Here is a 21,755-nt window from a genome sequence, read left to right as displayed (position 1 = left end):
GCTAGAGCACCCGGAGAAAATCCACACAGACACGGGGGAAACGTGCAAACTCCAAACAGACAGTCACCCAAGGCCAGAATTAAACCTGGATACCTGGCACAGAGTGTGCCACCCCAAATCACAGTGGCACAGTAGTGAGCACTGCTGCTTCACAGCGCCAGGCACCTGGGTTCGATTCCCGGCTTTGGGTCACTGTCTGTATGGAGTTTGCACATTCTCCCTGCGCCTGCGCGGTTTTCCTCTGGGTGCTCCGGTTTCCTCCCACAGTCTGAAAGACATGCTGGTTAGGTGCATTGACCCGAATAGGCGCCAGAGTGTGGCGACTAGGGGAATTTCACAGTAACTTCATTGCAATGTTAATGTAAGCCTTACTTGTGACTAATAAAGAAACCTTACTTTTTTAATAAAACATTATTGCATTATTGAAGTGCTGTGTCAATAATTTCTAAATTTGCAGAGTTTCTATATATCTGAGAAGATCTGTTCCAGTACATATTTTGCACTGACCACTTGAACAACTGATTTACATCGGTAAAAGTCAGATTGAAGTTAGGTCACGCACTTCACACGAGCTCCAGTGGAACTACGATGGTTTTTAAAATCAGATCAGCAGAGTGAGGGAAAGGACAGGGAGAAGAAAGTGGCCAATAGTTTGGTTCTTCTTTCCCAGATTAGACAGAAACTCTGAAATGCACCATCCAGATAATAAAATGTGCTGTCTCCTACCGTTCACTCTCATCCGCTGATTTTTCAGTTTCATCCAATTTTTGCAAGGTTGCAGTCAGGCGCTCCTGAGCTCGATCCAACTCTTCTTCAACCAAATGGATACGTCTATTCAAGGAGGACACGTCAGCTTCCGCCTAGACAAAAATGCACACACAAGTGAATAGGACGGTTCTCAAAGAAGTAGTTATCCACTAGGGTAAAATAGTGACAATTTAAGAAACACTTTAGAATTCACAGTAGCCTGCTACACCAACAGCTGGGATTTATCCACGAATTGTGACTATTTCAGCACAAGTCAAAAAGACTTGTGCTGAAAAGTCGACAATGTCAATCTCATACATTTTCAAACAGATCACAGAACTGGGCAGCTGAATAAAACTTTGTTTCCAAGTAAATCTAGGTAGGCAATACAATCCAACATTTGTTTTTACAATGGTGATTTACCTATTTCTCAATACAGATTTAAAAGAACACGCAAAGGGAACAAAATATTACATTGACAGTGTGGAATGGGACAGAAGAGTTTAACAAGTTTAGTTCTCCAGCGGGCAAGTTAGTCAGGAAAGGACATTCATGACTACAACTTGTTATAAGACAGTGACAGGTGGTGTTGGAGAAGGGCAAGAGGGTACAGAGGACAGCCTATGACTCTTATGTTCAGGAAGCAGCAGTACGAATGGACAGGAGACATAACATACCTGATCAGGGGCAACTAAATGGTAAAAGGACTGCAGGCAAGAATGGGAAGATAGAGAAGGATCTAATAACGGGCAAAAAGAGGGAATTTCAGTGTCACTATGCTAGGTATGTGGACCCACCCATGATAAGCAGCAGACAGTAAAGTCAGTGCCCATTGGTGGCCTGAGGCAAGAACATGAACACACACAAAATTTTAAAAACAGAAAGATCTTAAAAAGACCAATTCCCTCCCCTCCCATCCATAACAATGGTGGAGAGTGCAGTGTTCAATGCATTCCAATTTTGAACTATATCACCATTCCTTCACTGTCACCAGGTCAAAACTCTGTAAATCCCTCGACAGCACTGTGGGTGTACCTATACACAGCAAGAAGTCTCAACACCAGGTGTACCTATACCACAGGGACTGCAGCAGTTCAAGATCATCTTCTCAAGGGCAATTAGAAATAGGCAACAAGTGCTGGCCTGGCCTGCAATGCTCACATTCCAAGGGCAAAGAGAAAACCTTGGTTTAATAGTAGGACTGAATTTAAGGTGGTGTGAAAGGTTTAACGTGTTTAGCAACATCTTTGTAACTGACTCTTACAATAATTTAAAATGATTAGCTCCATCTCCTCGTGATGGGGGGGGGGGACGATGGGTGATATTAATGGACTTGGGTCTGTTTGCAATCACAATGAACTCAGAACCAAATAAAACATTCTAGATAGAAGGTTCATCAACTCAGACTAATTTATAATTCCAGACTCTACCGAGACATTTGGCCCTTCCCAGTAATGGAAGGCACTGGGGATGGAGTTTCCTGGGCATCAAATCTTAATATATTTTACAAAGTTAATAAGAATATATGCATTTAAAAATGAACTGGGGGGAAGGGGGGGGATGCACAAACAAAATAAAATCCTACTTAAAACAGGGTGAAATTCACAAAAGCAATAAAAACAGGTTTGAAGAACTGGAGTTTTGTTGGAGCACCATTTATTCCATCAGAAGTAATATATTTTCTACTACACTTTTCCCCAAACTGTAGAACCAATTTTCTTTCACAGGTGGTGAAATTTCTATCCAATCACTTAGAATTTAGTGCTGGAAAAGCTTGGGCACGATGTTGTGGTGTAAAAAGGTACTAAACTTAATTTCCCAAAGATGAAAAGCTTGAAAAAAACTAAATTATTGGTGTGCTGTAATATTCAACAGGTCATTAGATTTCATATGGAAATGTAGCTTACTTCCAGCATTCTCCCCATGTTAAAAATATTACATTTTTATAGATGAGGTTTCTCAAATGGTAAGTAGAGATTCTTCCGACTCTTTGTTTTGGATCCTGTATTTAAGAATAGCCCACCATCCACCAGTATGACATTTCTATTTTGCGCGACAGCTGTGCTGATAGCCTCTCTAAAGCAAACAAGTTAATTAAAAGGGAAGGCTGTGCAGAATTGGGTAGTTTTACCAATGGGTCAGCATTACAGACAGATACTCATTTTGCTTAAGAGTCTCCAAAGCAACAACAAAACATGCACTTTCCCCTCAACAAGAGGGGCTGAATTTAAAACCAGGTCCAAAGGATAAAGAACAATAATGCATAAAGCCTCTTGCATCCAAAAGGCCACTTGGCATTCAAAACTGGAAGACGCACATCAACTTTATATACCAAATGAAACGTTTTGGTCATCTAGATTGAAATGAATCTTTCAGACATAGGAGGTAGTGTTACAGGCTGATCTGTATCAAAGGATTGTGTAAAGACAGGAAAGTGGGGTCACTTCGACTTGAAAGGAGACACCTTATAAATATACACAAGATATTAAATGGTGTAGAAGAAATGTCTGGACTACAACAAGGTATTTTGTATCAAGCAAAGCAAAGTGGAATTAAATTCAAAAAGTAGTATAGCTGTCATACACAACGTCTTCACACAAGAGTGCCATGTCTCCCAAAACAGAAGAGGAATCTCTTCTGACATTGTTAACAACCTGGTAGAAAAGTAAAACTTTGTGCCTACGTACTTTTTTCTCCAAAATTCCCATCAGGACTCTCCAACCTGCTGATTGCCATTTTCAGACCGGGTGAAAGTAATGGAATTTGCTCATTTTCAGTGCACACTTCCTCTCTGACTCAATCCATCTCTACAATCAAGCTATCATGAAATTTTAAACTAGTTGTCAAAAATACAAATAGCAAGATGCCTGCTGAAGGTATGGGCTATCGGATACAAACAAAACTGGTTTGAATAAAAAAATACTTTTCGCTTACGTGACTCAACAGGTTAATAAGAGGCCAGGGTTTCTAAAATCACCATACTGCAATCAGTTAAATCAAAGATGAGTCTGGTCAGTATACACAAATGAATTTACCCAAACTCATTTTGAAAACGATCACAGTTTTCTAAAACTTCAGGCATGACCATCTAATGATAGAGGTAAACCAGTGCAATGGTTCCGAAATAGCTAGGAAATGCATCCAGCAGGATATGTCAAAAGATTTCCATCAGTCAAGTTCCAGCACAGACTTTGCACATTCCATACATTCCTAAACTACAATGATTACACAGTAGGGCCCTTAATCCTTTAAGAAATCACCCGCTAAAACTTATCAGACACTTTCTTAGAATGCAGGCCTGAGCAGCCATAATCATCTTATTTGAGTCAGTAAGTCAATGTAAAGCTTGAAACAGTATGATATTAACAGGCCAATTGATTTGTTCTCCACTAAACACCCCCATCACACCATTAGGAACTCCCTGCAGTGTTCTCATAGAATAATTTCACCAAAGGAGGCTACATCCCATTAAGAACACTGGGGCTATTTTGTCAATGCAATTATCTTGCTCGTTATTGATCCCAATTTAAAAATAATTTCCCAACCATCTTCCATTTATGCAGTTATGGCCTTACTAATTAACTCTGTGGTACATTCTAATCGTAAAGATCTAAGACTGGTTCTACAGTAGCCAAGAAATACTGTACCGCAGTGGCTCAAATGCTTCTGAAATAAATGTACAAAGAAAATTAAATTTGTCTTTCTTTGCCTCACCCTTAATCTACTTGTAATTCTGGTAGTGCAGGAACACAGAACTACAAGCAGTTATCACTCGAGTCAAAAACTGGCAGTGAATGAATGGCTTGGCATAAGTCCCAAAAAAGGAAGACAACATATTCTGCACTAATTCTGATCGCAAGTCAAAAATACTCGCTAGATATAAAACTGAGAATCACGACAGTTTATATCATGCAAAAATGGAGTTTGTGCCTCAACTAATTCATACTATACATTCCACCCCTTCAATGAAGCAAAGAATAAAATGGAGTCACAATAACACAAAATCATAAACCCAAGCACAAACTGGATAAATATAATACAGGTTTAGATTAACTCATAACCACCCCACCAATGCAGACTACTTCAGTTATAGAATCCCTACAGTGCAGAAGGAGGCCGTTCGGTCCATCGAACCTGCACCAACAACGATCCCTCCCACGCCCCATCCCGTAACCCCACATATTTACCTGGCTAATTACCCTGACACAAAAAGGACAATTTACCATGGCCAATCAATCTAACCTGCACAACTTTGGACTGTGGGAAGAAACCGGAGCACCTGGAGGAAACTCACACAGACACGGGGACAACACAGGATGTTACCTGGTATGGAGGGGCTTAGTTATGAGGAGAGATTGGGTAAACTGGGGTTGTTCTCCCTGGAAAGACGGAGGATGAGGGGAGACTTAATAGAGGTGTATAAAATTATGAAAGGCATAGATAGGGTGAACGGTGGGAAGCTTTTCCCCAGGTCGGTGGTGACGTTCACGAGGGGTCATAGGTTCAAGGTGGGGGGGAGGTTTAACACAGATATCAGACGGACATATTTTACACAGAGGGGGCCTGGAATGCGCTGCCAGGCAAGGTGGTGGAGGCGGACACACTGGGAACGTTTAAGACTTATCTAGACAGCCATATGAATGGACTGGGAATGGAGGGATACAAAAGAATGGTCTAGTTTGGACCAGGGAGCGGCGGGGGCTTGGAGGGCCGAAGGGCCTGTTCCTGTGCTGTATTGTTCTTTGTTCTCTTTGTTCCATCTGTCAGACCCTAGCCCACTCATTTAGACTATCTATATCCCTTTGCAGACTTTCAGCGTCCTCTGCACACTTTACTCTGCTATTCATCTTAGTGTCATCTGCGAATTTTGACACACTACACTTGGTCCCCAACTCCAAATCATCTATATAAATCGCAAACAATTGCGGTCCCAAAACTGATGAGGCACACCACTAGTCACCAATCGCCAACCAGAAAAACAGCCATTTACCCCCACTCTTCGCTTTCTGCTAGTTAACCAATCCTCTATCCATGCTAATACATTACCCGTAACACTGTGCACCTTTATCTTATGCAACAGTCTTTGGTGCGGCACCTTGTCAAATGCCTTCTGGAAATCCAGATACACCACATCCACAGGTTCCCCATTGTCCACTGTGCATGTAATGTTCTCAAAGAATTCCACCAAATTAGTCAAACATTACCTGCCCTTCATGAACCCATGCTGCATCTTACCAACGGGACAATTTATATCCATAGATGGTGTCCTACTGCATCATACAAATCAAAAGCTAACCTTTGGCCAATGCCAGTGCATTTCAGCAATGGAAGTAAAACAGGGGGAGGCTTTCAAGTGTTAAAGTTGACAAAAACGATCAGCCAACTTTCCTGTTCCAATCACTGCAATATGCTGGAAGCATCCGTGCGCAAACACTCTATAGCAAGTAATGATGAGACTGGTTTTGATCAATCTGAATGCAAGATGGCTGCTTGTTTAATGAATTGCACTCAGTTAGCAATCATCATAGAATCCGTACTGTGTAAAGAGGGGCCATTTGGCCCATCAAGTCTGCACCGACTCCCTGAAAGAACATCCCACCCACACATCTTTGGACACTAAGTGACAATTTAGCATGGCCAAGCCACCTAATTATGAAATATGCCACTCGAACAAGGTACCAAACAATGGTTACCACACATAGACCCATACTTCCACTACAACAACCTGAAACAGGTGGTGTCAATTGTTTAAATTACAAGTAGATTTTCTACATGTTGCTCTTGCAATAGCAAAAACTTGCATTGACCCAATGGAGATATTAAGACAGGTGACTTGTTTCTGAAGCAGTCCCTTAGGATAGAAGGTGACTTGCTTCCACTCCAATTCGATAGGCTTCTGAAACATGATCTGCAGATGCTGCAATATGCAGGGCAGATGGTGCTTGAAGAGCTGGAGAGCATTTAAGGGACAGTTCAGCATCAACTCCAGTATAGTGTCCAATTCTAGGTACCACACTTCGGAAGGATGCAGAAAAGCTTTAGGAAAATGATTCCAGGGATGAGGGACCTCTGTTACGTCGATAGATTGGAGAAGGTGGAGCTGTTCTCTTAAGATGAAATTTGATAAGTGAAGTTTTTGCCATCAGAAAGGTCAAGAACCGAAGGATAATTAAATTGCTGTGTGTGTGTGGGGGGTGGAGCAGAGTGAGATTACCATTAGCAGAGTTGCTCTTGCAAACAGCTCACACAAATACAATGGGCTGAATGGTCTCTTCTGCGCTGTAACCATTCTATGATTCCAAGTGATATAATCATGTTCTTTGTCAGCTGGTGCATTAATTCACTATTTTGCAGATTGTGTTACGAAGACTAATTCAGAGGTCATGTTTCTTGAATCATTTCATTGAATTGTCAAGGATGGCAGTGACCAACAGGAACAAATCCAAAGGAATGCTCAGCACTTGAAAAGCTATGGCTCATCTGGGGAGGTACGAAAACGTGTAATGGGCCGAATCGGGGAAATAAAACGAGACAAACACAGTTTATACTAAAATATGTTCAAACAAACATTGAAACTCTTAATTGATACATCTTTTGGGAATGATTATTTTCACTTTAATGAGGTGTTCTGACTCAGTGAAGTGGGATGTTCTTACTCGGGGAAGTGGTACAAAGTATACGTTTTATTCCATTTTTGTAATTTAAATTTTAAATCAGGCACCCAATCAAGATCTTGATTACTGGTTTGTACAGTCAAAACCTGACTGGCAGCACGTTTCTCTGATGTGCATCCCAAATCGTAATACACAAAGTGGTGATTGACTCAATTGTTCTCCTGTCAAGTTACTAACATCCATCTACTTGATGAAAGCTACACAGATCAAAAACAACAGTTTCAAAACAAAACAGAACTGCTATGACCAAAAGACAATTACAGAAAAACAGTTCACAGCTAGAACTTTTGAACAGTGTATGTTTATAGTTTGATTTATATACAATTTGTCAACATTCATTAGCACATTACCACTTCCTTCAACGTCTTGCCCTCAAAGTCTGTTGTTGAGTATTCTTTACGATTGTAAAGATGTTTTTTTCCACCTAGCTCTCTTCTAACCTCCGAATAAAGCATTAGAGGCTATTTTTGCGTCTTGTCCAGGTCTCCCAAAATTTCTGCCTCACCAGCAAATAAGAACGGCCATTTTTGTCAGTATTTTGCAATGCACGTTTCACATTAACCATTAGTGAACTTCAGATGCTGATACATATGGGAGCTGCTGTGACCTTTAGTGGAATCTGAATTGCTCTACCAGTTATAAAGCCAAAGATGCAACTACATCAAGGACAGAGAAATTCAGATATCTATTGCATTTATTTTTTTTAAAAGTCCCAACATGTTTACTATTTTGGTAGAGGACTCGATAGCTCAGTTGAAAGAACCTATATTTATGGAACATTGTAGCTTTTCATGCTATATTGTATTTTAATATTGCACATTTCACAACATCAATATCCCAAAGTGCACTGCTATTATGTAGAAAAAAATGGCAGCAAGCTCCCACAAAGAATTACGAGAGAAACATTTTCGCGATAGTTGAGGAATAAAATTTGGCTGGGAAAATGTCCAGAAGACTGAAGCAGTTTGACCCCAGCATGTCTTGGTGACCTTCTTGTTGATTATCAATACTGCATCTATTTATAATATCTCATATTAAATCTCCCAACTAGCCATTCTCGTCAAGTTTTGGGCTAAAATGCCAGAGTTAAGTATTTTTGCCAAAAGCCAAAACTGCAGTTTCTGTTGAGACGCAGAGTTGGAGAAACAGAGCTGTCTAATTCTGTTTTATCTAATTATCCCACTACCACAAGGAACGTGGAGAGTCTTTTACATAAACCAATAAGTCAGTGCCAGCATTGTTTTCCTTCACAACTGTTATACCATGTTTGCAGTGTGGGCCAATTCAAAAATAACTACAATCAAATTGAAAAATATGGTGCGTAGATAATTCCATGTTTGATTATACTCAAATTTCATGTATTTGTGGCCACCTTACTAAGTGATGTTTATAAAAGTTTCTTCCCCTTTTAACCCTTTTCTTTCCCAACCTCCACAATTACTGAAACATGCAGAGTACGGTTTTGAGGAAGTGACCACCTATGCATGTAAACCTACAGGGTGAAGATTCCATACTATTGGGTAATATAATATAATATACTTATATACTATTGCAGTGGAGCCCTGTCCACTCATTTGTGCCTTGCAGCATGGGTCAGTTGGGAACAAAAGCCATTGTCCTTCCTTTTACTAGGCTCCTGCATCTGCAGTTCAAGACATTCAACCCCTTCTGCTTTCCTAGTAGTAGTGTTCAGTTAACTCGAGGCCTTGATTCTTCCTGGTTTGACAGAACAGGTTCTTCAATTGTACTAATGCCGTTTTGTCAGCACTAAATTTAAAATAGCATTATTCTTTTTAAAAAACACATCTGCAACTTTCACATTGGGAAACAAAGCTGTAATGCAAGATTCAGATAACCTATTTATTCAAGTCCTCTGTCCTTGAATTGTCACCTTTTCAGTAGTGTTGAGTGTAACCACGTGAACTTCTCAATCTTCACTCAGCTACATAGCTGGTCTCGTTCATTTTCCATTGTGATGTGGTGCAGCTTCTGGAGTCAGAATCAGAGATACACAGCAGAGAAGCAGGCCCTTCGGCCCAACTCCTTCATGCTGACCAGGCTTCCCAAACTGAACTGGTCCCATTTGCCTGCATTTGGCCAATATTATCCTAAACCTTTCCAATCCCTGTCCAAACGTCTTTTAAACGTTGTAATTATACCCACCTCTACTGGCAGCTCATTCCATATATGCAACACCTCTGAAGAAGTTGCCCTTCAGGTCCCTTTATTTTAATAGATATTCGTTCATGGGATGTGAGCGTTGTCAGCCAGGTGGATGTCCACTGCCCATCCTGGGGGAGGGAGGGGGAATGGCTCTCACGGTCACCAGTAGACTCTCAACTCCAGATTTTTCCACTGAATTCAAACTCCACCATCTGCTGCAGCGGCAAGACTTGGGTAAAGGGACGAATTGTGTAGTAGCCAGTTCTGCTGACCAAAGATAACTTCTGCAACTTGTCTCTCTTTACAAGAATAGAATAAAAATCATCGAAAGGGAGCGAACTAGATTGCAGAATGCTGCAGTAAAGAGAGTCCTTGTACATGAATCACAAAAAGTTAGTATGCCCTTACAGGACGTAATTAGGAAGGCAAATGGAGTGTTGACACTTATTGCAATATAAAAGTAGGGAAATCTTGCTGCAACTGTACAGGGTATTAGTAAGACTGCATCTGGAGTATCATGTACAGTTCTGGTCTCCTCAAGGATATTCCAATATTTAATTGCAAGCAATGTAGAGGGGGTTCACTAGACATATTCCAGAGATGGAGGGTTGCCTTATGATGAAAGATCGACCTTGCATGCTGGAATTTAGGAGAATGAAACAGGAATCTATTCAAACATATTCTGAGGGCTTGACATGTTCGAGGATCTTTCCTTTCATGGGGAAAAGCGAGAACTCGAGGCAGCTCAAAAATAAGGGGGGTCAGTCATGCAAGATGGAGATGAGGAATTTCTTCTCTGATAAGGTAATTAGTTTTGGAATTCTCTTCCCCAGGGAGCAGTGGAGGCTGGGTCATTAAATGTGCCCAGGCCAAGTTAGATACATTTTTGAACCACCAGTGAGTCAAGGGTTATTGGGGCAGGTTAAGGCCACAATCAGAACCGCCATGATCTTAGTGAACGGCAGAGCAGGTTAAATGGGCCAAATTGCCTACCCCAGTTACTTATCTTAGAAACAGGGCACATGTAGAACCCAATGCTGTACCTTCACATGCTGCTACCTGGGGCACCATGAGGAGAAATAGGTGGGGCCCAGAAATAGGTCCTTTGGGGGCACCGAGGAATGATCAAATGTGAGGGAGCACAGCCAGGAGATTTGCTGGCTCAAGCTACAAGATGAGATATCTCAGGTGGACAGCAGAGCAAGATTATACTTCTGGTACTCCCACCTCCAAGCCAAAGGTTGCTGTCATTGCTGCCAGTTTCTGGCCAAGGTGTTAAACCTAGTCTCCTTCTGCAGTCAGGTGGCAGTAAAATATTCCTTGGCACCATTTTGAACGTTTTGAATGAGAGCACATTCCCACTCCATCTGACGAAGGAGCAGCGCTCTGAAAGCTTATGGTATTTGCTACCAAATAAACCTGTTGGACTTTAACCTGGTGTTGTGAGACTTCTTACCATTTTGAACAGCAGAGGAGCCATCCTGCTCAATATCATTGCTCAAACAGAAAACAGATTATCTGGTCATTATCACTGCTCCCTCCCCCTGCAGAGTTTGCTGTGCACAAATTGGTTGCCATCTTTCCTACAACATTGGTTACACTTCAAAAGTACTTCATTGGCTGGAAAACACTTTGGGACATCTGAAGTTTCTGACAGGTGCTCCATGAATGCAAGTCTTGATTATCAACTGTCAAACTCTGCAGGGAAGTCAAAGTGGAGGAGGAGGATAAAGGATAGTGCACCATGTTACAATCTCACAGGATGCCATTTAAGACGGATTAAAGCTATTTCATTGCTGTTGCAGGGACAAAGCCCTAATTTTAGGTTTACAGGTGGGAGTTATGGGAAATACTATCATGGTTTGAGGAGCAAACATTCAAGGAGTTGCGTGAAAAGGAAGTTCAATGATGAGAGGACTGGTTTTGCATAACAGGTCGGAGCGATCAGGGTGATCAATGAGGGGAAAGCAATCACGTTAATATTTTATGGAACCTGACATTTGAAGTATGACAGTCATCAGGACACAGGCAATATTCCAAGTAAGTTGAATAATTACTAAAAACAACACTAATAAATTGTAATGAGGTGATCTAATTGAAACCCTCAAAATATTTAAAGGATTGGACAGGGGAGATGCAAGGAGGAGATTTCCCTTGGTCGGGGAGTCTAGAACCAGGGGGTACAATTTCAAAATAAGGGGGATGCCACTTAGGATCAAAATGAGAAATTTCTTTACACAATGGATTGTGAATCTTTGAAATTCTCTCTCCGAGGACTGTGGAAGTTCAGTCATTGAGTATGTTTAAGGTAGAGATTAATACATTTCTGATTAACAATAACGTAAAGGATTATGGGGATAGTGTGGGTAAAAGACATTGAAGTGTCCAATCAGCCATGATAGTATTAAGTGGCGGAGTAGGCACAACTGGCTAAATGGCCTATTCCTGTTCCTATTTTTGTCCAAAGGGAAATGTGTCATTTTCAAATTGAAAAATGCACCGTGGCATTTAGCCCATGATAAATCTGTACAAGAAAAAAGTCCATTCATCTATAAGAGAACTTTACACTTTTGTGGAATAGTATGCAGACCACAAAATTCATGCTATTGTCCCAGATGATAGCACCATTTAAAAGGAGCACTTTACAAACAATGTCCATTCAAATGGACCAGCTGAACAAAGCTGTTTACAGATTAAGTTTTGTAGCACTGTGGTAGCATGTAGGAAGCTAAGAGGCAGAGAACCAGATAAAGAAAATGTAACAGTATGAAACAATTTGAAAGTATCAGAAATTGTGTTTATACTGCATCCATTTCAAGGCATTAGTCATAGAGATAAAAATGTTACAAAACTTAGTACACAGAGTACACTCCAAAATTATTTTACGCTTTTGTTTTGCAAGTCACTGTTAAAACAGTCGCTTTTCTCTTTCCTTCCCCAGGTTGGAGGGGAATAGTACACAGCACCAAGGCAAAGCAAATTAACTTGTGAATCAAGAAGAAACTCTTCTCAACTCCTAAATATTAAACTGCAACTAATTTTCCCAACACCAGATGCGAGGTCAATAAAAAAAATTCTCCTCGTCAGATTCATTTAGCAAATGATGCCGTGCCTTCTTGCCCATGCAAAGCATCTGTGCAAGAAACAGACTGAACCTCGCTACAGCATAATAATTGATTCCATAACCATAACATCCTTCAGGACTGAGAAAATCACTCTGCACCCTCGTCACATGATCAAAAGGTTGCCGGGTTCTACTATACTTAGAAACTCCTTTATTTTTAAATGTAGTTACAGTATGCAGAAGTCTGCGCTTAGAAAAAACATTTGGAGTGTGCTTTTGAAATTCAGTAGATTCCAATGTCTAATTAATAATCCAAACTGACTTGCTAGCAGTCAAACAAAAGCAACTGGCCATTGTCTCATAACACTGCATGAAAGAGGGAAGAAAATCCCCTCCATCTCTGGAGTTCAAATAATAAACGTTAATGAGAAACCCAGACAATCCAAGCATTGATTGGAGATTCTGAAATGCAATGGAATCTTTTATTCACTGGAATGGCAGCCGTCCGACATTAGGCAATTATCTGGCTGTCAGCCACTTCTTTTTAAACTTATGCCTTATAGTAGGCTTAAAATGTCACCATACTTCTAAATGTTTCTTCCAGTCGTGGAATGAACCATCCAAGTCTCTCTCATGACACTAATTTTAGTGATTCGTAGGACCAAGTCACCGATATAAACACATACACATTCTAAAATAAACAGAAAATACTGGAGGCACAGCAGGTCAGGCAGCATCTGTAGAGAGGAACAGAGTTAACCATTCTTCTTCAGATCAGGATGACACAAATGTAATAGATTTTAAGCAAACAAATGGTTGGGGACAGAATGGATAAAAATAGAACAAAAAAAGTCCGATAACCTGAAGGGCAGGCGAGATAGGCAAGTACAGAAGGAAAGGGGAGTGATAATTGTTGCAAAGATTTGCCCAGAGGTGTGAATGGCAGAATATTGGACAGCTAGCTGTACCAAAGACAAAAACACAATGGGGAAACAAGAATTTACGGTTTATGGAATTGTTGGAACTCAATGTTGAGTCCAGAAAGTTGTAAAGTACCTAAACGAAACATATGGAGCTGTTCCTCGAGCATGTACTGAGCTTCACTGGAATCATGCAGCAGGCCGAGGACATGTCCATTGGAGAGCAAGATGGAGAATTTAAATGGCAAGCCAAGATCATGTGTACAGACTGAGCAGGGGTGGTCTGTAGTGTAGATCGCACGGTGAGCAGAGAGTACAGCAGACTGTACCCAGGAGTGTTTGGGAACTTGGATGGGGAGGAGATGTTTTATCTCCCACATTTGTATGGGTAGTTGCCATGGGAGGACAAAAACGGTGTTGGGGTGATTTGAGGAGCGGGCCAGGATAGCAAGGAGGGTACAGTTCTTTTAGAATGCTGACAGGGAGTGGAAGTCGTGTTTGGTGGTGGCATCACACTGGAGGTATCAGTAATGTGAGAGGATTTGGGACGTGAAGGCTGGTGGGGTGGAAGATGAAGCACCACCCTATAGCAGTACGGTGGTGGGTGGGTGGGGTGGGGGGGGGGGGGGGAAGAGAGAGAGAGAGAGAGAGAGAGAGAGAGAGAGAGAGAGAGAGAAAGGAATGGGCTGGTCACAGTTCACAGCCCTGTCACTCATGGTGGGAGAGAATCCTCAATTGAGGAAAAGGGAAAACACGTCAGAAGTGTTGGTGTGCAGGGCAGCACCATTAGAAAAATGCAAAGAAGACGGAGAGACTGGGAGAACAGATTGGAGTACTCAGAGGAAGCAGGTGGTGAGGAAGTACATTCGAGGTGGCTGTGGAAGTCAGTGGGCCTATAATGCACATCGATTGATAGTCTATCCTCAGAGAGTGTTGGGGAAGGGAAGAGTCAGCAATGGGCCAGTGAAAGTGAGAAAAGGGTGGAAATTGGAAGCAAAGGTAATCGAGTTTGAATTCCAGGCAAGAATTAGATTAAACTCTACACAGTCTCAAATACCTGGTCAGGCCTCAGGTATTTTACCACTAACTGGATTCCAATGCACAACATAGGAAAAGTGTGCAGCTTTCTATTGAACACGTCTTGAACAAGAAATGCAACAGCAGTCTTTAAGTTCATTGCAAAGTTTGTAACATAGAACATAGAACCCCAGTGGCCCTTTGGCCCTCGATGTTGTGCCGAGCTTTGTCCAAAACCAAGATCAAGCTATCCCACTCCCTATCATTCTGGTGTGCTCCACGTGCCTATCCAATAACCGCTTGAAAGTTCCTAAAGTGTCCGACTCCACTATCACTGCAGGCAGTCCATTCCACACCCCAACCACTCTGAGTAAAGAACCTACCTTGGACATCCCTCCTATATCTCCCACCATGAACCTTATAGTTATGCCCCCTAGTAACAGCTACATCCACCACATTTCAACAACGAGGACTTGTACATCTAATTCAACTTCAAAAGACTTTAGGTCATTTTATTTAATGGCACCTAGTTAATTTGTTAAAAGCAAAATTGTACTGGTTACTAGAATTAAATAGGAGAGCTTTGTGAAGAAATCAGGGAAATATATTTGACAATTTAGACGACACAGCACAGATTTTACAGCATCAATTAATTTTGTTGCAATACACCATCCCTGTGAATGTTGAGTGCAATTTTAAAAAGTTCACATTTCACACATTCGAACATGAAACAGTGTGTATTTAAACTACCAATCTGTAATCAAAGAGCCATCATCAGATTTGTACAAGTAAATACTTAAGATACGAGAGGCCAGTTTGCTGCATTCGGTGTGGGATGTGGAAGTTCCTGGAGACAACTTGCCTCCCGGAGGTCCATATCTGTGCCAGATGCATGGAACTGCAACTCCTGAGGGACCATGTAAGGGAGCTGGAGCTGCGGCTCGAGGACCTCAGTTTAGTCAGGGAAAATGAGAACATAATAGATAGAAGTTATAAAAGGTAGTCACACCAGGGCCTCAGAAGGAAGACAAGTGGGTCACAGTTAGGAAGGGTAAAAGTCATAAGGGTCATGTACCAGAAAGTACCCCAGTGGCAGTCTCCCATAATAGTAAGGGCTGGGCAACAGATGGGAGAGGGGAAGGGAGTGAGCAGTCAGTGGAGGGATCCCCTGTGGTTGCCCTCCAAAATAGGTATATTGTTTTGGATTCTGAGGGAGGGTGGGGGGGGGGGGGGACCCTCCAGGGGTAAGCTACGAAGACCAGATTGCCTGCACAGAGACAGGCTCAGAGGCCCAGAAGGGGAAGAAGGGGATTAGGAGAGAAATAGTGGTGGGGGATGCGATGGTTAGAGGCATGGACAGGCGGTTCTGCGGGCGCGAACGAGACTCCAGGATAGCAGTCTACCTCCCTGGTGCCGGGGTACTGGATGTCTCCGAGAGGATAGGAAGCATATTAAAAAGGGAAGGTAATCAAACAGATGTAATTGTACACATTGATGAAAATGACGTAGGTAGAAAGAGCAAGGGGGGGGGCGGGGGGGTCATACGAGAGCAATTCAGGGAGATGGGTGCTAGGCTAAAAAATAAGGCCTCTAGGGTAGCAATCTCTGGACTGCTCCCAGTGCCTAGTGCAAGTGAGGCCAGGAACAGGGAGATTCTACAATTGAACACGTAGCTAAAGGACTGGTGCAAGAGGGAGGGTTTCAAATTCATGGATCACTGGGAAGTCTTCATGAGAGGATGGCACCTGTATGGAAAGGATGGGTTACACCTTAACTGGAAGGGCACAAATATCCTGGCTGGGAGTTTTGCTAGAGTGTTTCGGAAAGGTTTAAACTAGTGTGGCAGGGGGATGGGAATCAAAACAGTAGGTCAGTAAGCACTGAGGCTGGGGGCCAGGGCAAGGCTAGCTAAGAGGAGGAGCATTCTGGAGCAGGATGACCTGCGTGGGCCTGGAGGTCTGGAGCGCATCTGCTTCAATGCGAGGAGCGTAACGGGTAAGACAGACGAACTTAGGGCGGCACGGTAGCACAGTGGTTAGCACTGCTGCTTCACAGCTCCAGGGTCCTGGGTTCGATTCCCGGCTCAGGTCACTGTCTGTGTGGAGTTTGCACATTCTCCTCGTGTCTGCGTGGGTTTCCTCCGGGTGCTCCGGTTTCCTCCCACAGTCCAAAGATGTGTGGGTTAGGTTGATTGGCCAGGTTAAAAATTGCCCCTTAGAGTCCTGAGATGCGTAGGTTAGAGGGATTAGCAGGTAAAATATGTGGGGGTAGGGCCTGGGTGGGATTGTGGTCGGTGCAGACTCGATGGGCCGAATGGCCTCCTTCTGCACTGTAGGGTTTCTATGATTCTATGATTCTAAATGCTTACGCGGAATTTGGATATGGTTGTGGTGACGGAGACATGGTTAAAAGGACAGGACTGGCAGCTGAATATTCCGGGGTATAAGTGTTTTAGGCGAGACAGAGGAGGGGCTAAAAAAAGGTGGGGGAGTAGCGTTATTAGGGAGCAAATTATAGCAGTGCAGAGGGTGGACAATTTAGAGGGGTCATGTAATGAGTCGCTGTGGGTGGAGCTCAGAAACAGGAAAGGTGCAATCACTATGCTGGGGGTATACTACAGGCCACCCAACAGCCCACGGGAAGTGGAGGAACGGATATGTCAGGAGATTATGGACATGTGCGGAAAAAATAGGGTTGTTGTAGTGGGAGACTTCAATTTCCCTGGTATAGACTGGAAAGTGCTCAGGGCTGGGGGTCTGGACGGGGAGGAATTTGTAAAATGCGTACTGGAAGGTTCGTTGGAACAGTATATAGGTAGCCCAACCAGAGAGGGGGCTATACTGGATCTAGTTCTGGGAAATGAGCCCGGTCAGGTTGTCAAAGTTTCGGTAGGGGAACATTTGGCAAATAGTGACCACAACTCTGTTAACTTTAGGATAGTAATGGACAAGGACGAGCGTTGTCCTAAGGGTAGGGTGCTAAATTGGGGGAAGGCTAACTATAGCCAGATTAGGCAGGAATTGGTGGCCGTTGATTGGGAGAGGCTGTTCAGGGGGTAAGTCCACGTCTGGCATGTGGGAGTCTTTTAAGGAACAGTTGATAAGGCTGCAGGACAGCCATGTGCCTGTAAAAAGGAAGGATAGGAAAGGTAGGATTCGAGAGCCGTGGATAACCAGGGAAATTGAGGATCTGATCAAAAAGAAAAGAGGCGTACGTTAGGTCCAGGCAACTGAAAACAGATGGAGCTCTGGAGGAATACAGAGAGAGTAGGAAAGAACTCAAACGGGGAGTTAGAAGGGCAAAAAGAGGTCACGGAATGTTCTTGGCAGACAGGATTAAGGAGAATCCCAAGGCATTTTATTCATATGTTAGGAACAAAAGAGTTGTCAGGGAGAAAGTCGGACCTCTCCGGGACAAAGGAAGGGAATTATGCTTAGAACCCAAGGGAATGGGGGAGATCCTAAATGAACACTTCCCATCGGTATTCACAAAGGAGAGGGACTTGTTGACTGGGAGTGTCTCAGAGAGAGGTGTTGACCCGTTAGAGAGAATCTCCATTACAAGTGAGGAAGTGTTAGGTTTTTTAGGTAACATTAAAACTGACAAATCCCCAGGGCCTGATGACATCTATCCTAGACTGCTCAGGGAGACAAGAGATGTAATTGCTGGGCCTCTGACGGAAATCTTTGTCTCTTCATTGGACACAGGTGAGGACCCTGAGGATTGGAGGATAGCAAATGTGGTACCGTTATTTAAGAAGGGTAGCAGGGATAACCCGGGTAATTATAGGCCAGTGAGCTTGATGTTGTTGGAGAGGATTCTTTGAGACAGGATGTATGTGTATTTAGAACGGAACAATCTCATTAGTGACAGACAGCATGGTTTTGTAAGAGGGAGGTCGTGCCGTACAAATTTGGTGGAGTTTTTTGAGGAAGTGACAAAAACGGTTGACGAAGGAAGGGCCGTGGATGTCGTCTATATGGATTTCAGTAAGGCATTTGACAAAGTCCCTCATGGCAGGTTGGTTAAAAATGTTAAGGCTCATGGGATACAAGGAGAGGTGGCTAGATGGGTAGAAAACTGGCTTGGCCACAGGAAGGAGTCTAACAACACCAGGTTAAAGTCCAACAGGTTTATTGGCCACAGGAGAGAGGGTAGCAGTCAAAGGGTCTTTTTCCGGCTGGAGGTCTGTGACCAGTGGTGTTCCGCAGGGCTCTGTACTGGGACCTCTGCTATTTGTGATATATATAAATGATTTGGAAGACGGTGTAACTGGTGTTATCAGCAAGTTTGCGGATGACACGAAGATGGCTGGACTTGCGGATAGTGATGAACATTGTCGGACAATACAGCAGGATATAGATAGGCTGGAAAATTGGGCAGAGAAATGGCAGATGGAATTTAATCCAGATAAATGCGAAGTGATGCATTTTGGAAGAACTAATCTAGGGGGAGTTATACAATAAATGGCAGAGTCATCAAGAGTATAGAAACAGAGGGACCTAGGTGTGCAAGTCCACAAATCCTTGAAGGTGGCAGCACAGATGGAGAAGGTGGTGAAGAAGGCATATGGTATGCTTGCCTTTATAGGACAGGGTATAGAGTATAAAAGCTGGAGTCTGATGTTGCAGCTGTATAGAACGCTGGTTAGGCCACATTTGGAGTACTGCGTCCAGTTCTGGTCGCCGCACTACCAGAAGGACGTCGAGGCTTTAGAGAGTGCAGAGAAGGTTTACCAGGATGTTGCCTGGTATGGAGGGTCTTAGCTATGAGGAGAGATTGGGTAAACTGGGCTTGTTCTCCTTGGAAAGACGGAGAATGAGGGGAGACCTAATAGAGGTGTACAAAATTATGAAGCGTATAGATAGGGTGAACAGTGGGAAGCTTTTTCCCAGGTCGGAGGTGACGATCACGAGGGGTCACGGGCTCAAGGTGAGAGGGGTGAGGTATAACTCAGATATCAGAGGAACTTTTTTTTTTTTACACAGAGTGGTGGGGGCCTGGAATGTGCTGCCAAGTAGGGTGGTGGAGGCAGACACGCTGGCATCGTTTAAGACTTACCTGGATAGTCACATGAGCAGTCTGGGAATGGAGGGATACAAACGAATGGTCTAGTTGGACCAATGAGCGGCACAGGCTTGGAGGGCCGAAGGGCCTGTTTCCTGTGCTGTACTGTTCTTTGTTCTATAAAAACAAATTAAGCGATTGCTGGAATCTGAAATGAAAACAGAAAACGCTGGAAAATCTCAGGGGCGGCACGGTAGCACAGTGGTTAGCACTGCTGCTTCACAGCTCCAGGGTCCCGGGTTCGATTCCCGGCTCGGGTCACTGTCTGTGTGGAGTTTGCACATTCTCCTCGTGTCTGCGTGGGTTTCCTCCGGGTGCTCCGGTTTCCTCCCACAGTCCAAAGATGTGCGGGTTAGGTTGATTTGGCCAGGTTAAAAATTGCCCCTTAGAGTCCGAAGATGCGTAAGTGAGAGGGATTAGCGGGTAAATATGTGGGGGTAGGGCCTGGGTGGGATTGTGGTCGGTGCAGACTCGATGGGCCGAATGGCCTCCTTCTGCACTGTAGGGTTTCTATGATTTCTATGAGGTCTGACAGCATCTGTGGAGAAGAGATAGAGCCAACGGTTCAAGTCAGGATGACCCTTCATCATCCAGACACAAAATGTTGGCTTTGTTCTCTCTCCACAGATGCTGCCAGACCTGCTGAGATTTTCCAGCATCTTCTGTTTAGTCCCACGTGGTTGCAAGATATGCAGCAGATATTCAAGGAAACAGTATACAAACTGGCAAGAAAAAGCAATAGGTCTGAGGAATTGGGAACAGTTTAAAATTCAGCAAACGGATTGATTAAGGAGGGAAAAAATAGAGAGTAAGCTAGCAGGAAACGTAAAAACTTACTGTAAAGGTTTCTATAGATGTGTAAAAGTTTGTATAGGTACGCAAAGAGAAAAACATTGACAAAAACGAATGCAGGCCCTTACAGTCAGAAATGGGAGAAATCATAATGGGGAATAAAGGAATGGCTGAGGAATTAAATTTGTACTTTGCTTCAGTCTTCACAAAGGACTCGCACTCTCTCGTTTCTTTCTCTATGAACAGTATGTTTTGTCTGTATAGCACGCAGGAAACAATACTTTTCACTGTATGTTAATACATGTGACAATAATAAATTAAATCAAATCAAAAAGGAAGACATGAATAATGTACCAGAAGTGCTAAGAGAAACATGTTTTAGTGAGGAGCTAAAGGAAATCAGCTTAGTAGAGAAATGGTTTTGGGGAAATTGATGGGATTGAAGGCGGATAAATCTCCAGGTCCTGATAATCTTCATCCCAGAGTACTTAAAGAAGTGGCCTTGGGATGGCAGGTCTGTCATATGGGGAGAGACTAAGTTGGTTAGGATTATATTCACTGGAGTTTAGAAGAGCGAGGGGGGATCTCACAGAAACTTATAAAATTCTAACAGGGTAGATTCAGAAATAATCTGGAATCCTCAAATGGTGGGGAGTCCAGAACTAGGGGTCATAGCTCAACGAAAAAGGGGTAAATCTTTTAGAACTGAGGTTGCCCTCAGAAGCGTGTAACAGAAAAGCTGACACTGGGAGAGAAGTACAAGGTTATTCTCCTGAAAGTAGTGCTGAAATAAGACAGCCACTTTCACAATCTCACATCAGATTTAGTCGACCAACATGCACCCTTGAAGCAACTGGTAGTACTAATGTTCAGGAGTTTCAAAATGCTCAACATGCCAGTTCTATTCAGTGCCTCGGAAGTGCTATTGTTTGTAACGTGAATGAACCTGCCACCTAGTGTTGTGTTCCCACATTCCTGGCCTGCAGAACTGCTTTGACATTGGAAAGGTCTGGAGCAGAAAGGTAGCCCACTGGTACATCCTTACATATTGAAAGAACAGTGGAAAATCCATTCTAGCAGAAATGTGGCAAGGGAAGTAATTTCAAAGTTGTTCAATAACAAATTGGTTACTTCCAAAATAAGTAGGTTTCTCACTGAGTACCCAATTTCCTATGACAGATTAAAACTTAATTGGTAAATCCACGTTATTCAAAATGTCACACCCACCATGAAGTGAAGTAGAATGGTCACCAGTTGGATCGATGCTCCCAAATGCACCCAAAAGATTTAACTAGATAACAACCTGAAATA

General features: G+C 43.0%; 1 protein-coding gene across 8 annotated transcripts in view; it reads right to left on the bottom strand.

Annotated features, from left to right (window-relative positions):
- The window catches only part of LOC144499645 (uncharacterized), a 115,652-nt gene that overhangs the window by 20,935 nt on the left and 72,962 nt on the right, over window positions 1–21,755 (bottom strand). For all 8 annotated transcript variants that reach the window (XM_078221864.1, XM_078221909.1, XM_078221899.1 and 5 more), the window contains one exon: window positions 727–860. In XM_078221864.1, coding sequence (XP_078077990.1) covers window positions 727–860 — 134 coding nt within the window. The remainder of the gene's footprint in view (window positions 1–726; window positions 861–21,755) is intronic.

Source organism: Mustelus asterias, chromosome 1 (assembly GCF_964213995.1).
Source record: "Mustelus asterias chromosome 1, sMusAst1.hap1.1, whole genome shotgun sequence".
NCBI lineage: Eukaryota > Metazoa > Chordata > Chondrichthyes > Carcharhiniformes > Triakidae > Mustelus > Mustelus asterias.
Note: the sequence above shows the minus strand (reverse complement) of the source record. Positions and strands in the feature narration are given on the sequence as shown.